The following is a 17486-nucleotide window of genomic DNA, read 5'->3' as shown; positions in this document are numbered from 1 at the left end:
TACTGGTGGGCAGATTGAATAACTAATGATGAGATAGTCAATCATATAATTAATGAAGTAGTAATCAAATGAAACAAGTACAACAAAAACTTATGGCACAACTTGACTAAAGGAAGGGATCAGCTGACAGGACACATCCTGAGGCATCAGAAATGTCAAATTGGTAATCAATAACAGTGTGAGAGAGAAAAACTGTATAGAGAGAGACAGTTTTGACATCAATATGTAGGCTCAAATGCATGTAGGTTGCAGTCCAGCCATTAAAAAAAAAATAATAAAAACAACCATGCACAGGTTTAGATTAACAGTGAGAGCAGTGTCAAAGTTTTCGGCCTGAGGACCACAACATTATGATTCATATTACCACATTCTCCTGTTTTTTAAGCTTTCCTCTGGTCACACACCCAAATAAACAAGGTTGTACTATGATGGGAAGTAGCATGAGTCATACCCACAGAAATTTTAAGCACATGTGCCTGTGCCCACACACACACACACACACACACACACACACACACACACACACACACACACTCTCCCTCCCCCCCCCCCCCCTCTCTCTCTCTCTCTCTCTCTCTCTCTCTCTCTCTCTCTGCACTCTCCCTCCCCCCACCCCCCCCTCTCTCTCTCTTTCTCTCTCTCTCTCTCTCTCTCTCTCTCTCTCTCTGCATCTCTTCCTTATGTATGAACTTCACTCTTTCTGTGTGAGCAACACCTGTATCTACGAGGTCTGCTTGTCAGCACTGTCCACATTTCTTATTTCTGTACCTACAGACGTCTGCTTGTCATCCTCCTCATGATTTTTCATTTCTGTATCTGCAGTGGTCTGCTCGTCATTCTCCTCCTCATTACTCATTTCTGTGTCTACGGAGGGCTGCTCGTCATCCTCCTGATCTTTCATCTCTGTATCGGCAGAAGTTTGCTTGTCATCATCATCCTGATCTTTCATCTCTGTATCTGCAGAGGTCTGCTTGTCATCTTCCTCATTTTCGATTTCTGTATCTGCAGAGGCCTGCTTGCTATCCTCCTCATCATTCAAGATAACTAACTCGACATTGCCTAATCCGAGGTACACTTTATTGTTCAAGGCCCGGATGGCTTCGAGACTCTGGTTGTCGATTACGTAGACCAGAGTCTGGCCCGAATCTTCCGATTTCGCACTGACGTTCTTCCACATGTTGGTCTCGAGGGTCTTGTTTTGAGTGCTGAGCATCTGCAAGATCTTTTTGGGGTCAGTCTTGGCAAACAATTTTGGTGTCTTGAGTAGCACCTTCGTCCCCTGTGAGACCTCTCCTCTAGGCTTTGCGCAGAGCTTTCCGCTCTCCCACGGCTCCAACTGGGGTACAATCCTCTCTAGCCACCGTTTTGTCTGTTCGTTGGCACACGACATGATGAGCACGCCCTTCACTATGTACGTACCATAAAACTGTGGAAAACAGCCATCCTCTAGAGGTTCGAGAGCATCTATAAGTACATCTTGAATTTTCTCTATTTCATTTTCAGTACACTTCCGCTCAGGATCTGGCGTTACTGACATCTTCTGTTTGTACAATACCACATCTTCTGCATCAGCTGACAAATTCTCATCTTTCCGTAGCTGCTTTTGTCTTTGTCTCTGCATATAACTTGCATCGTATTGTATTCCTTTAGCAGCTAGTTTCAGTTTGAGAGACTCTAATTTCTTCCGAGGTGATACAGCTCTCGTTGCTTGGGCCTTCTTCACTACTCTTCCTGAAGACAAGTGTCCGCCACCTAGATTTGAAAGAACAAGAGATTATATTCCAATTATTTACAAAGCAGATTTGAAAGAACAAGAGAACAACCACATCTGGAAGTACAAGGTGTGTTCTTTAAGTAAGTAAATACTTTTGGAGTAAAGGAGACCACTTACCAAACAGCAGAAGTGTTGAGTTGCCGATAGGCACACACACCAGGAAAGAAAACTGGTTACCATTTTAAGTAATATTTTTTTGAGTTAGTGTACACACACACACACACACACACACACACACACACACACACGCGAACGCATGCACGCCTATGCCCCTACATGCCACTGGCTGGACACACTGTGCTGCATTTTGGCAGGTGGACTAGTCTGTCGTGAGGTTTGTGTCGGGTGGGTTGTATAAAGGAAGAGAAAGAGTTGGATGGCAGGGTAAGGGGTTAGCAGTGAGGGGTGAGTGGTTAGCTGCTAGCTAGGAGGCAACCGATTTGCTGGGTAGGAATGACGGAGGGACGGGTGGCAGGAGCATGGAATAAGCACTAGATGCACCACTGTCCCAACTGGCCGGAAGCAGTGGTGTCAGAATGTGAATTTGGAAGTGGGTGACAGGATGTTGGAAGCAGTGACTGTTGGGGGACAGTGGGTTACCAGAGTTTAAGAGCAGGGCAATTATGGGAGTGAAGGACGTATTGCAAGGTTAACTTGCATCTGCGTAGTTCAGAGAAGCTGGTGGTGAAGGGGATCCAGATGCCCTCAGGCTGTGAAGTAGTCACTGAAATTGAGCATGTTACGTTTAACTGCATGTCCTGCCTCCTGGTGGTCAATTTTTTGGGGTAGAAGGCAGGGCAACTAACAACATGTAGGTACTGTTGATGTTTAGTTGATTTGATGTGGACAGAGGTGTGGATGGAGCTGTCAGAGAGGTGAAGGTCAATGTCAAGCAATGTGACACCTAGGGTTAAAGGAGGGCCAAGTGAAGTGGGAGGGACACAAGGGATCGAGGTTGTGAAGGAATGAGGACATGGTGTCTTGGCCTTCAGTCAAGATGGTGAAGATATCATCCTGGAATGGAACATCTGAACATATCCTTCATCAGGGCTTAGACGAGTTCTCATCATGCCCTGCAATGAGGGACATCCTTTGCAAGATCCGCCCCACCCTTCCTCAAGTGGTGTTCCATCACCCAGTGAAATCATGGATAACCTTAATCAAGATGGCTGGATGTGGGTTTGAACCATCATCCTCCTGAATGCGAGTCTAGTGTGCTAACTGCTGCGCCACCTCACCTCACTCGGTCCAAACCCCTTGCCCCATGGATCGCATTCCTGTGGAAGACCAACATGCAAGACCTGTCCAATCCACGCACCCAGCACTCTTTATTCCAGTCTTGTCACAGGATTATCTTACCTCACCTGTGAAAGCAGCCATGTAATATACCACCTCAGCTGCAAACACTCCACAGCTCTTTATGATGGTAAGATTACTGACCGGCTGTCCACAAGGATGAATAACCACTGCCCAACTGTTACTGAGAATAAAGTTGATTGTCCAGTGGCACAAAATGTTGCTAAGCATACCATGCTCAATTTCGATTGATACTTCATAACCTGAGGCCTCTGCATCCCCCCCCCCCCCGCCCCCCCGCTCTCTCTCTCTCTCTCTCTCAAACACACACACACACACACACACACACACACTCACACTACCTACCTACCTACTTCCAACACAACCCACACCACTTATCAAAATGCAGCATTGTGTGACCATGTGTCCAGTCGGTGCCATGTAGGGGAATAGGCATGTGCGTGTGGGCACGCGCACTCATTGGCTTGCCGACTAGCATGCACATAAAGAAAAAAAACTTTCTAGCTTTTGGAAAATCCTCTTTTGAGCTAGCGACACGTGCACAAGCGCGCACACGCCCGCACACACACACACACACATACACACACACACACACACATTGTGTGCACTCTAGTCCAAAAGAGAAGTCTCCCAAAGCTATCAAGTTTTCTTTATGTCAGTGCCTGTCGATGACTCAATGCTTCTGTTTTTTGGTGAGTGGTCTCCTTTAATCCAGACATATTTACATTCTATTAGAACTTTTTTAAAAAAAGAAAAAAGTAAGTAATATCTTTATATTAAAAACACAGGTGCATTTAACATATTATTATTACTACATGGAAGCCTTAACCTTAGGCTGCTTTTCAATACATGTTACGCCAATATTAAAGCTTCTGGAGTTGCAAGCCGCCTACACACAGCACCATCATTCACGTACAGCCTTAATGATCATCTGAAATTATTCATGGGGTAATTTATACACACTGTAAACAGAAACTGTAAAAGTTCTATGGCACTCTCCTGAGGTGCTCCCAAACTGTTTTTCTGCTTCTCGTGTTTTTTTTCTCCTTCTCAGATGGGCTATCTACAAACAATGTGCCAATTTCTATTTCTTATTCCTTGTTCTTTTCCTTTCTTCCAGTCCCTTCATTTTTTCACTATGTTTCTTCTTCCCGTCTTCTGACTACTACAGACCAATTTTTTTCCATTCTGCTGCCTTGAAATCCTTCCGTATTCAATACTCTTTGCCTAAACTCTTTTTACTTTGTGGATCCAGTCTGTTGTTTACTTGAATATTTGAAGCGCTTTTTTTGGTTAATCTATTGTTTTTCATTTGTTATAGTGCCCAAAAAATACCAGTCTTCTTTTTTCACATTATTTCTGATTAGTTTTCTATGTTTGATGAATTTCATCTAACTTCATTATTTCCAATCTTCCATAGTTATTTGTGGACCTAATAATTTGCTAGTGGTTTGCTTTTCCCGAACTTCTAATTTATCTAAATTATACTTAAAAGCTAGACATCCACTTGCATACAGAAATTATGGTTTCACTACTGCACCGTAATGCCTCATTTTTGCATTTTTAGACATGCATTTTTTACTGTAAAAATTATACCACATGCACTTCACATTTTATGTATTCTTTCCTCTGTAGCAGCCTTATTCAAATCATTTTCTTGGATTATCTCCCCAAGATATTTAAATTTTTTAGCCTTCCATATTTGGCCAATAACTGTTTTCAGAAATTTCCATTCATTTTTAATGTTTCTTAAATGTTTTTTTCACAGAAAATCTTAAGCCAAACCTACAGGTTATTTCTTCTAAAAGATTATTTGCATCACAGCAGATGACACATTTTCAGAAACTGTAGTAATGTCTTCTGCAAATGTGAGACAGTCACATCAAACGTCTATGTTTCCTCTGTCCAATTTTATTGGTGAAATCTTATACCCATTCAGTTTTTCATTTCAAATTCTCACTACTTTTTCCACACCACAATGAAAAAGAATTGGGAACAGATGATCACTTGGCTGTACACTTGTATTTATTTCAAAGGGCTCAGATATTCCTTTAATAAATTTCACCAGTGGTGGCCGGTTATGGCACGCTAACATGCTGTAGCAAACTATAAGTATTGCACTAAAATTATGCTATTTCTCTCTGAATGTGAGCTGGAAATCACATTAAAATTACACCATCTCTCTTCAAATGCATGCTGGTATGCAAATAAAATGAGTGAAAACAAGTTTTGCTGTGCTCTCTCTATGACAACTAGAAACCAGTGTCAAGTGCTATGATCAATTCTGAGTAGGGACACAGCTGCCTGTGAATGCTCTGACGTGACGCCATCCCTTCCGGCACTATGAGTGCTACTTTTCCACAGCACCAGGATCAGTATTATTATTATTATTATTATTATTATTATTATTATTATTATTATTATTATTATTATTATCTTGACTTTTTTTTCTCAGACTTAAGTCTGGTTAAAAATGGAACGTGACGCGGACCTCGGTCAAGCGTGACTTCCTTGTAACTGTATGGTATATGTTATATCGCATTTAGGAACTTTCGGGTAATTGAACATGTATCAATAATTACAGATTTTTGTAGTTGTATATATATGTTTGGATGTAGCTGCATTGCATTGATGTACTGGTGAATATTGTGAGGTATGACTCCTGTAGTTGATAGTATAATTGGGATAATGTCGACTTTATCCTGATGCCACATGTCCTTGACTTCCTCAGCCAGTTGGATGTATTTTTCAATTTTTTCTCCTGTTTTCTTCTGTATATTTGTTGTGTTGGGTATGGATATTTCAATTAGTTGTGTTAATTTCTTCTTTTTATTGGTGAGTATGATGTCAGGTTTGTTATGTGGTGTTGTTTTATCTGTTATAATCTTTCTGTTCCAGTATAATTTGTATTCATCATTCTCCAGTACATTTTGTGGTGCATACTTGTATGTGGAAACGTGTTGTTTTATTAGTTTATGTTTTATGGCAAGTTGTTGATGTATTATTTTTGCTACATTGTCATGTCTTCTGGGGTATTCTGTATTTGCTAGTATTGTACATCCGCTTGTGATGTGATCTACTGTTTCTATTTGTTGTTTGCAAAGTCTGCATTTATCTGTTGTGGTATTGGGATCTTTAATAATATGCTTGCTGTAATATCTGGTGTTTATTGTTTGATCCTGTATTGCGATCATGAATCCTTCCGTCTCACTGTATATATTGCCTTTTCTTAGCCATGTGTTGGATGCGTCTTGATCGATGTGTGGCTGTGTTAGATGATACGGGTGCTTGCCGTGTAGTGTTTTCTTTTTCCAATTTACTTTCTTTGTATCTGTTGATGTTATGTGATCTAAAGGGTTGTAGAAGTGGTTATGAAATTGCAATGGTGTAGCTGATGTATTTATATGAGTGATTGCTTTGTGTATTTTGCTAGTTTCTGCTCGTTCTAGAAAGAATTTTCTTAAATTGTCTACCTGTCCATAATGTAGGTTTTTTATATCTATAAATCCCCTTCCACCTTCCTTTCTGCTTAATGTGAATCTTTCTGTTGCTGAATGTATGTGATGTATTCTATATTTGTGGCATTGTGATCGTGTAAGTGTATTGAGTGCTTCTAGGTCTGTGTCACTCCATTTCACTACTCCAAATGAGTAGGTCAATACTGGTATAGCATAAGTATTTATAGCTTTTGTCTTGTTTCTTGCTGTCAATTCTGTTTTCAGTATTTTTGTTAGTCTTTGTCTATATTTTTCTTTTAGTTCTTCTTTAATATTTGTATTATCTATTCCTATTTTTTGTCTGTATCCTAGGTATTTATAGGCATCTGTTTTTTCCATCGCTCCTATGCAGTCGCTGTGGTTATCCAATATGTAATCTTCTTGTTTAGTGTGTTTGCCCTTGACTATGTTATTTTTCTTACATTTGTCTGTTCCAAAAGCCATATTTATATCATTGCTGAATACTTCTGTTATCTTTAGTAATTGGTTGAGTTGTTGATTTGTTGCTGCCAGTAGTTTTAGATCATCCATGTATAGCAAATGTGTGATTTTGTGTGGGTATGTTCCAGTAATATTGTATCCATAATTTGTATTATTTAGCATGTTGGATAGTGGGTTCAGAGCAAGACAGAACCAGAAAGGACTTAATGAGTCTCCTTGGTATATTCCACGCTTAATCTGTATTGGCTGTGATGTGATGTTATCTGAATTTGTTTGGATATTAAGTGTGGTTTTCCAGTTTTTCATTACTGTGTTTAGAAACTGTATCAATTTAGGATCTACTTTGTATATTTCCAATATCTGTAGTAACCATGAGTGGGGTACACTATCAAAGGCTTTTTGGTAATCAATGTATGCGTAGTGTAGGGACCTTTGTTTAGTTTTAGCTTGATATGTCACCTCTGTATCAATTATCAGTTGCTCTTTACATCCTCGTGCTCCTTTGCAGCAGCCTTTTTGTTCTTCATTTATAATTTTGTTCTGTGTTGTATGTGTCATTAATTTCTGTGTGATGACTGAAGTTAATATTTTGTATATTGTTGGTAGGCATGTTATGGGGCGATATTTAGCTGGGTTTGCTGTGTCTGCTTGATCTTTAGGTTTCAGATAGGTTATTCCATGTGCAAGTGTATCAGGGAATGTGTATGGGTCTGCAATGTAACTGTTAAATAACTTAGTTAGATGTGAATGTGTTGAGGTGAACTTCTTTAGCCAGTAATTTGCTATTTTATCATTTCCAGGGGCTTTCCAATTGTGTGTAGAATTAATTGCTCGGGTGACTTCATGTTGCAAAATTATCACTTCAGGCATTTGTGGTGTCATCTTGTATGTGTCTGTTTCTGCTTGTATCCACCGTGCATGCCTGTTATGTTGTACCGGGTTTGACCATATGCTGCTCCAGAAGTGTTCCATGTCTGTTATGTTTGGTGGATTGTCTATTTTAATGTGTGTGTTATCCATTGTTTGGTAAAATCTCTTTTGGTTTGTGTTGAATGTTTGGTTTTGTTTCCTTCTATTTTCACTTTTTTTGTATCTTCTAAGTCGTTTGGCCAATGCTTGCAATTTCTGCTTTTTTTCATCTAATTGCTCTATTGCTTCTTGGTGTGAGATTTTACCTAACCTTTTTCGTTTTTTGTCTGATATTTCATTTCTTATAAATTGTGTTAGCTGTCCGATGTCTTTTCTCAGTTTTTCTATTCTGATCTGTAACCTGTGTTGCCATGCTGGTTTTGTGGGTTTCTTCTGTGTGTTGGTTTGTTCTGATCTCTGCCTAGTGTGTATATTTAGTGTAGTGAGTGCTCCTATATAAACCAGTAGTTGTAACTCTTCCATAGTTGTGTTTTCATTTATTTTGTTGTGTATGATTGTGTTGATAGTTTTTATTGTTGTTTCGACTTGTGGGTTATTTGGCGGTCTATGCAAGAATGGTCTAATGTCTGTATTTGTGTCTTTGTATTCTATATATGTCAGCTGAAATTTCTCTTCTATATCTAACACGTGTGTCTCTTCGTGTTCTATTTGTGCTTGTTCTGGTGGCTGTGTTAAGATTTCGTTTTCCTCTGATTGTTTAATTGATGCGTGTTGGTCTTTGTTTGTTTGCTCTGGGATGTTTGAGTCCATTACTGTGTTTTCTTCTTCTTCTGATTGCACATTATTTTGTTCCAGTATTTGTTGTACTTGTTGTTTGATGTTTTCTAATTCTGACTGGGGTATCCTGTTATTTTTTATTATTACACGGATCTGATCAGCTAGTCGTTGTTCTGTTAAAAATTTTAATTCCGGGTATCTGGTAATAAATGTTGTGTATACTTGTGATCTGTATCCAGTTGTGTTGGTTCCTAGGTTTGTTGCTTGGTAATAACAGAACATGAGGTGTCGATTAACTTCATCTGACCATCTCATCCTCTGTCTTTGTTTTCCTTCTAGGGTGGTTGCAGGAAGCATATCCTGCAAAACACCTCTATTCGGATTTAAATCATTTTCCAGTTGGCTAGCAGTGTCGTTACCATTGTGGGCGGGCATAGGGTTCAAGCGTCGTCCCCGACCATGACGGCGCTTGTCCGAGGCTTCTTTAGTTCTGTCCTGAACCAAGTAATCACACTAAAAGGGGGGTTAGCCCTATTAGTGGTTTGTTCTTTTCGTCGCCTTTTACGACTGGCAGAACATACCGGAGGCCTATTCTTTTCCCGGGCCTCCACGGGGTTTATTATTATTATTATTATTATTGAAAGTGCACATAAGATACCGTGCAAGCATACAGTATGAGGAATTTTTGAGGAGCAGCTTACATAACGGCTCCTTGGCCAAGTGGTGAAGTGCACTAACTGCCAATTCATCAGCTCAGGTTTGCAGCCCACTGCTGCCATCATTTTTTTTATCATTATATTTTATTTGTCCCAATGTTAAACTATTAATTATAAAATTTAAATATATTTAAAAAGTTCAATTCATATAAGTAAAATTAATATATTCAGTTTAGTTGCGATTACTGCCCTTGTAAGTCAAAAGGCTATAGACGGTGGGAGGGGGGGGGGGGGGGGGGGAGGGGGGGAAGAGGCAATGAAATAAATCTCGGGTGAACAGTCTGGTATGAGTGTGCATAGGACACAATATTTCGGCACTCGACCATGTTGCCATTATCAGGTGCGCTGATGTACTGACCGACAGTGGGCTGGCGCCATGTATATATAGGACAATCCCCCTCCTGCTCCTCCCTCAGGCATTTCCTATTAGTCGGTGCAGTCCACGCCGCAGGTACAGCGTCCATTCTCCCGCCATCTGGGCGCTGCGTCCTAGGTCTTCTCATTCAGGAGGGTCTGTCGGCACCGCTCTCGTTATTCTGCCCACCTCCTCCGAAGTCTGTACACTCTGGGAAATATCCTTTTCCTTTTTAATCCGGGTGATCGCGGGTTCCCAAACCTTGCTAAGAATGTAACCGCTGTCACAATTTAGTTGTGGCTCCCTTACTCTGATCTCTTATGGCTTCTTTGATGACACAGTACCAGTATTCGGAAGTCTGTGTCAGGACTTTGCTTTGGTCATAATCCAACAGGCAATGCTCAGTGATTGCCGACTTACTAGGCTGTTGCAGTCTAGTGTGCCATTGATGTTCTCGGCATCGGTCCTCAATGGTACAAATGGTCTGCCCTACGTATACACTACCGCATTGGCAAGGTATCTGATCAACCCCTGATTTACGTAGCCCAAGGCTGTCCTTGACACCACCAAGAAGGCTCTTGGTTTTGCTTGGAGGACGGAAGATGGTTTTCACTTGGTGTTTACGTAAAATGCGTCCAATTTTTTCAGATAAGGCCCCACAAAACAGAATAATAGCCAAGGCCGCCGCCTCCTGAGGTTCTCCCTCAGTTTTTGCCGACGCTGCAGGTGTGGGATGTAGAGCCTTCCGAATTTGCCCTTCCTTGTATCCGTTCCTCTGAAACACGGTCTTCAGATTGTCCAATTCTTGTTGGAGACTGCCCCTGTCGGAGATGGTGTGAGCTCCATGTACAAGAGTTTTGAGCACATCATTCTTTTGTGCCGGGTGGTGGCAGCTATCCGTATGTGCATCTTCTTCCTACACACGCTGTGGCCCAAAGTGCTGTCAGCTCATAATCTAATCAAAACATCTAGGAAAGGGAGCATCCCATCTGTTTCAATCTCCATGGTGAACTTAATATTCTCGTGTCAAGTTGAGATGTGTGAAGAAGTCTGCCAGTTTATCTCTTCCATGTGGCCAGGTAACGAAGGTATCATCCACATATCTAAAGAAACAGGGGGGTTTTAGATGTGCTGATTCAAGAGCTTCCTCCTCAAAATGTTCCATGTACATATTTGCAACAGTGGATGAGAGTGGACTCTCCATGGCTATTCCTCCTGTCTGCTTGTAGTATTCACCATCAAATAAAAAGTAAGTTGTGTTCAAAACATGTCTGAAAAGGTTGGTGTTCTCTTCATCAAATTTCTGGCTGATGAGTTCCAAGGATTCTTGAAACGGAACTTTAGTGAATAGAGATACCACGTCGAAGCTCACCAGTATGTAAGATTCCTTAAGTGCAAGGTTGTTGATGCGTCCCAGGAAATCCACAGAGTTACAGATATGGTGTGTACATCTCCCAACATAAGGGCTAAGCAGTTGTTTGAGGTGCTTGGCGAGAAGGTACATTGGGGCACCAATATTGCTGACAATGGGACGTAACTGAATCGATTCCTTGTGCACCTTCAGCAGTCCGTAAAGTCTAGGAGGAACAGCAGCCCTCAGGCGTAGCTTCTTGGTAATCTCATCAGGGAAGCTGCAATCCTTGAGAAGTGCCCGAGTCTTCTTCTCGACCCTCTTGGTAGGATCGGTGCCAATCTTGCGGTATGCGCGGTCACCGAGTAGGCCCCGCATCTTCTCAGAATAATCCTGTCGGGATAGGATCACTGTTGTGTTGCCCTTGTTTGCAGGTAATATTACTATGTCTAGATCTTCTCTTAGCTCCCGTATGGTGGCTCTCTCCCTGTAGGAGATGTTCAGTTTCATCAGCTTTGTTTTGGTTAGAGCTCTGCAGGTTTTACGGCGAACTTCTTCAGCAGCTTTAGGTGGAAGTCGAGCAGCTGTTTGTTCCACTGTGATAATAATGTCAGCAATGGGTACATCTTTAGGAGTTGGAGCGAAATACAATCCTTTCTTAATAACCAAAATAGCGTCATCATCTAGTTCCTTGTTAGTGAGATTGATGAGGGTCTTTCTGCTGCCATCAGAAGGGTGTTTCTCCGATATACATTCAAACTTGGATGCCTGTCGTTCGGCTGACTTCCTCTGGGTTGAGTCCGCTGTGGCCCATGTGACACCATCAACCCAATCCCACGTCCAGGGGTTGAACCGGTTGGCCAGTTGTAGATGTGACTGTAGGAGTTCTTTGTTGGTAGTGTCCAAGCGCCACTGGGTGAAGCGAACTCTCTCTCATACCAAAGCTAGACTGGCACGTTTCTTGATTCTTCTGGCCGCCGCTGAGTCGATGTGATGCTTGACCTTAGCAAAATTCGGTACTACATGTTCTTCTCGGCAGTTCATAAGAAAAACAAAAGAACACAGTAGACAACTTCTCCGATGACCAGCTTGTCGATCCTTTTCATGCTGTGATACATTTCCTCCCCGTAGAGGTATGTGATGTGATTCTTCAATTTCTCCTATGCACACTCATACTAGGCTGTTCACCCAAGATTTATTTCGTCATAAAATACGCCTGGAGAAATTGAAGAATCACAGAAAAAAAGCGTGTGTATAAGGGAATTTAGCACGAAAGTGTTTTTTGCATATGATCTGCTAAAAAGGCTCTTTTCCAGTAGATCTTTGGAGAAGAAAGTGATCTTTAATGAGTTGGGTAGATCGACTCCAAATGTAAATCGAACAATGGGAGGGTGTGGGGCAAGGCTCACTGATTTAGCTCAAACTGTGAGTAGAAGCAGGTAGATGCTCCTTTTAACTTCTTAGAATATTTTGCCACAGAATCAGTGGCCTCTTTGAAATCAACCATATCTTTTGAATTCAGTAATCTGTGGTGGATGATTGACTTTAGATTAAATATTTGTTCACAACATGATCTGTCCATCCTAAAACCACTTTGATATTCACCTAAATGACTGTCATGCATTGTTCCTATTCCATTTAGTATAATCTTGATAAATATTTTACCTGCAACTTTGTTATTACCTTTCTTGTGTAGTTGATGTATTTGGGCTATTTTCCATTCACCTTTTTTATTTCTGGTAGAGACCATTCCACAATTGTTTAAACAAATTTCGGGCTTGTAGCCGGTCGTCGTCCAATACTTCGCACAATATTTCAACTGGGCACCTGCCAGTCATCTTCAGGTGAGCCGTCGCAGACTGGTGAAAACGTCGTCTGTTCCGCAATATATAGCGTACTGTAACTATTCTGCACATGCATTGAATAGTTGAACCACACTGCCCGCCGGCAGCGCCCTCGCTGGTGGAATAGCGGAACTCAGTCGCCCTCTGCGTTGCTGTTTGCCACAGCGGTCGACGCAATCTGTCGTCTTTGATTTGAGCAAATCGTGGAGATGATGGGATTCCATGCACTGTCCAGCTGGTAGCTGCTGTCACGGTTTAACAGATTTTCCGCCAGTCGTATTTCTATGGATTCTTTAATAATGGAGTCCCAGAAAGACGTTGCTGTGGACAAAATCATTGTTTTCTCATACTCCATTGAATGTCCAGTAGAAATACAATGTTCAGCAATAGCGGACTTGCTTGGTTGCAAAAGGCGGGTGTAACGTTGATGTTCAGTGCAGCGTTCTTTCACGGTGCGTGTGGTTTGACCTATGTAAGCCATACCACACTGGCACGGTATCTTGTAAATTCCGGCCTTTCGTAGTAACAGATTGTCCTTAACTGATCCCACTGGTCCGCAATCTTCGATGGTGGGCGGAAAACCACTTTTACCTGAAATTTTCGGAGGATTCTTGCTATTTTAAACAAAGTGTTGCCAACGAAAGGAAGAAAAGCTAAAGATTGTTCCGGCATGTTCTCCTCTTTATTCACTTCCTGCTTCCTAGTTTTAACTGTTAGTGCCCTGTTAATCTGCCGGATGGAATACCCATTTTCGCTGAATACTGTGTTTAGATGGGCGAGTTCTTGAGGTAAGCTATCTAGATCTGAGACAGTATGAGCTCTATGAACAAGTGTTTTAAGCAAACTCATGGTTTGCGATTGGTGATGGCAACTCGATGCTTGCAGGTACAAATCAGTATGAGTGGGTTTCCAGTAAACTGAATGCCCTAGAGAACCATCATTCTTCCTTCGAACCAGGACATCCAAGAAAGGCAAACAACCATCTTTCTCTATTTCCATGGTGAACAGGATGTTGCTATGAATGGAGTTGAGGTGATGTAGAAACTCCATTAATTTATCTTCTCCATGAGGCCACACTATGAAAGTGTCATCCACATACCGCCAAAAAACTGTTGGCTTTAGGGCAGCTGATTCAAGCGCTCTCTCTTCAAAATCCTCCATAAAAAGGTTGGCCACCAAAGGAGACAGGGGACTACCCATGGCGACACCGTCAGTCTGTTCAAAATATTCTTGATTAAACATAAAATAAGTTGAGGAAAGAGCGTGCCTGAACAAAGCAGTGATATCAACAGGAAACATGTTACCAATCAGTGTCAAAGAATCTGCAAGAGGAACTTTTGTAAAAGGAGAGACCACATCAAAACTTACTAGCCTGAAATTTGTTTGAACAGTCAATTCGCTGAGAAAATTTTAAAATTCACATTCCAGAATTCCTGAAATAATTTTTTGATCTGTTGATTTTGTTGTTTGTATGCTAATAAAACCTGAATTCAGTCACAAATCTGATTCAGTACTTGGTAAGCTCATATTTTGTTCAGTAATCAATGCTATAGAATTGCATCAAATGCATTTCTGGAAGCAGATTCATGGACAAAAATAACAAGCTGAGCTTCACAAGGTGAGTTCGTGAACCCATATGTACATTATAATGTGTGTGATAATGCCACAACAGACTGACATTAGTTGCGTTAGTCTAAAATGATCTGCATCTGTCATCTGTCTCGTGACCCTTCTTGAAAACAAGTGTAACCTGCAATTTTTTCTAACTCTATGTCACAACCACTTGAATTATTAAAACAAAATCAAACAAAGGAAACTCCACGATATACTGTAACAATAATATGAAACGGATAGTCACTACTCACCATATGGAGGAGATGCTGAGTTGCAGATAAGCACAACAAAAAGACTGTCGGAAAGTGAGCGTCCGGCCAACAAAGCCTTTGTTGCAAATAAACAAAACACACACACACACACACACACACACACACACACACACACACACACACACACACACAATCTCTAGCAGCTGGAGGCAGAATGCAAGCAGCACCGCATGATGGGAGAGGCAACCAGTTGTAAGGAGGAGGCTGGGGCAAGGGGGTGGGGGGGGGGGGTGGAAGGGTGAGGGAGGGGGAGAAGTTTTGCTGCTGTGGGGGACAGTGAAGTACTGCTAGTGGGAGTGTGCAGGAACAAGCTGGACAGAAGGGCACCTAGGTGCAGTGACAAGTCAGGAGGTTAGATGGAGGGCAGGGCAGAGAGGGGGTTAGCAGAAAAGTAAAAAGACTTGGTGCATTGGTGGAATAGAGGGCTGTGTAGTACTGGAATGGGAACAGGGGAGGGGCTAGATGGGTAAGGACAATGACTAACAAAGGGTGAGCCAGAGGAGGTTATGGGAACATAGGATATATTGCATTGAAAGTTTCCACTTGCACAATTCAGAAAGGATGGTATTGGTGGGAAGGATCCAGACGGCACAGACTGTGAAGCAGTCACTGAAATGAGGAATGCTGTGTTGGGCGATGTACTTAGCAACAGGATGGTCCAGTTGTTTCTTGGCCACAGTTTGCCAGTGGCCATTCATGCGGACAGACGACTTGTGGATTGTCATGCCCACATAGAATACAGTTCAGTGGTTACAGCTTAGTTTCTAGATCACATGACTGGGTTCACACGTAGCCCTGGCTTTGATGAGCTAGGTGATGTTTGTGACCGGAGTGCAATAGGTAGTGGTGGGAGGATGTATGGGACAGGTCTTGCATCAAGTTCTATTACAGGGATATGAGCCATAAGGGAAGAGGATGGGAGCAGGGGTTGTGTAAAGATGGATGGGGATATTGTGTAGGTTTGGTGGGCAGCAGGATACTACTGTGGGAGGGGTGGAAAGAATAGTGGGTAGTACATTTCTCATTTTGGGGCACAACAAGAGGTAGTCAAAACCTTGGCGAAGAATGTAATTCAGTTGCTCCAGTCCTGGTTGGTATTGAGTCACGAGGGGAATGCTCCTATGTGGCTGGATGGTGGGACTTTGGCAGATGGTGAATGACTGGAAAGATAAGGCACGGGAGACTTGTTTTTGTACAAGGTTGGGAGGGTAATTACGATCTGTAAAGGCCTCAGTGAGACCCTCAGTATATATTGAGAGGGTCCAATCATCACTACAGATGCAATGGCCACAGGTTACTACGCAGTATGGAACGGACTTCTTGGTATGTCATGGGTGGCAACTGTCGAAGTGGAGGTATTGTGGTGGATGGTAAGTTTGATATGGACAGAGGTACTAATGTAGCCGTCTTTAAGGTGGATGTCAACACTGAGGAAGGTGCCTTGTTGGGTTGAGTATGAGTAGGTAAAGTGAATGGGAGAGATGGTGTTGAGGTTGTGGAGGAATATGAATAGGGTGTCCTCAACCTCGTCAAGCTCACGAAGATGTTATCAATGAATATGAGCCAGGTGTAGGGTTCGGGATACTGGGTGTTTAGGAAGGATTCCTCTAGATGGCCCATGAACATGTTGGCATAGGATGGTGCCATGCAGGTGCCCTTAGCCATACCCCAGATTTGTTTGTAGGTAATGCTCTCAAAGGAAACGTAATTATGGGTAATGATATAGTTGGTCGTGGCAACTAGGAACGAGGTTGTTGGTTTGGAATCTGTCAGGTGTTGGGAAAGGTAGTTGTTCAATAGCAGTAAGGCCATGGGCATTCGGGATGTTAGTGTAAAAGGAGGTGGCATTAATAGTGACAAGCAGGTGTACTGTGTGGTAAAGGAACAGGAACTGTGGAGAGTTGGTGGATGAAATGCTTGGTATCTTTTATATAGGAGGGTAGGTTGCAGGTAATAGGCTGAACATGTTGATCTATCAGAGCAGAGATTCTCTCAGTGGGGAACAGTAACTGCCTGCAAAAGGGCAATCCTGGTTGGTTGGGTTAATGGACTTAAGGAAGCATGTAAGAGGTAGGAGTACAAGGAGTGGTAGGGGTGAGGGGAGAGAGGGACTCCGGGCAGAGGTTCTGGAATGGGCCTTCTGGATTTCTGGAAAGGGGTCACTGGCAGAGTTTGTAGGTGGATGAATCTGAGAGCTGGCAGAGTCCTCCTGCGAGGTAATCCTTGCAGTTCAAAACAACAATGGTGGAGCCTTTGATAGCTGGTAGGATTATAAGGTTTGAAAAAAGTTTTTGGGTGGTGGATTGTGGGTTTTCCTGTGGATATACAGTTAGTTTGCATGTTGAGGGATTTGGGGAATGATGGTGAGCCAAGGTTCGACATTAAGAAATTCTGGGAAGTTAAGGGGGCAGTCTGTGGGTGGGGGATCACGGTTGGATGGAGGAGTGAACTGATTCAGGGAGGGTTCAACATTGGTCTTTAGTTGTGTTTGATTGGTAGGGTTGGTAGTGAAAAAGTGTTTCCACTGTACGAACCAGGACAAGGAGAGGAGGTCTTTAACAAGTTCTGCATGACTGAACTTGAGTGAGACAAAAGAAGAGGCCTTTGGGAAGGACTGGTACTTCTGTGGGACTAAGGCTGTTGAAGGATAGTTTCATG

The 17486-nt window shown here is 42.3% G+C and overlaps 1 protein-coding gene across 2 annotated transcripts in view; it reads right to left on the bottom strand.

Moving 5' to 3' along the window:
• Window positions 1-617: 617 nt before the first annotated feature.
• The window catches only part of LOC126106897 (nucleolin-like), a 56911-nt gene continuing 40042 nt past the window's right edge, over window positions 618-17486 (bottom strand). For both annotated transcript variants that reach the window (XM_049913312.1, XM_049913311.1), the window contains exon 4: window positions 618-1752. In XM_049913312.1, coding sequence (XP_049769269.1) covers window positions 722-1752 — 1031 coding nt within the window. In that variant the 3' untranslated portion in view covers window positions 618-721. The remainder of the gene's footprint in view (window positions 1753-17486) is intronic.

The sequence above is a fragment of the Schistocerca cancellata genome, chromosome 10, assembly GCF_023864275.1.
Source record: "Schistocerca cancellata isolate TAMUIC-IGC-003103 chromosome 10, iqSchCanc2.1, whole genome shotgun sequence".
Taxonomy (NCBI): Eukaryota; Metazoa; Arthropoda; class Insecta; order Orthoptera; family Acrididae; genus Schistocerca; species Schistocerca cancellata.
This window is presented reverse-complemented; position numbering and strand designations above follow the sequence as displayed.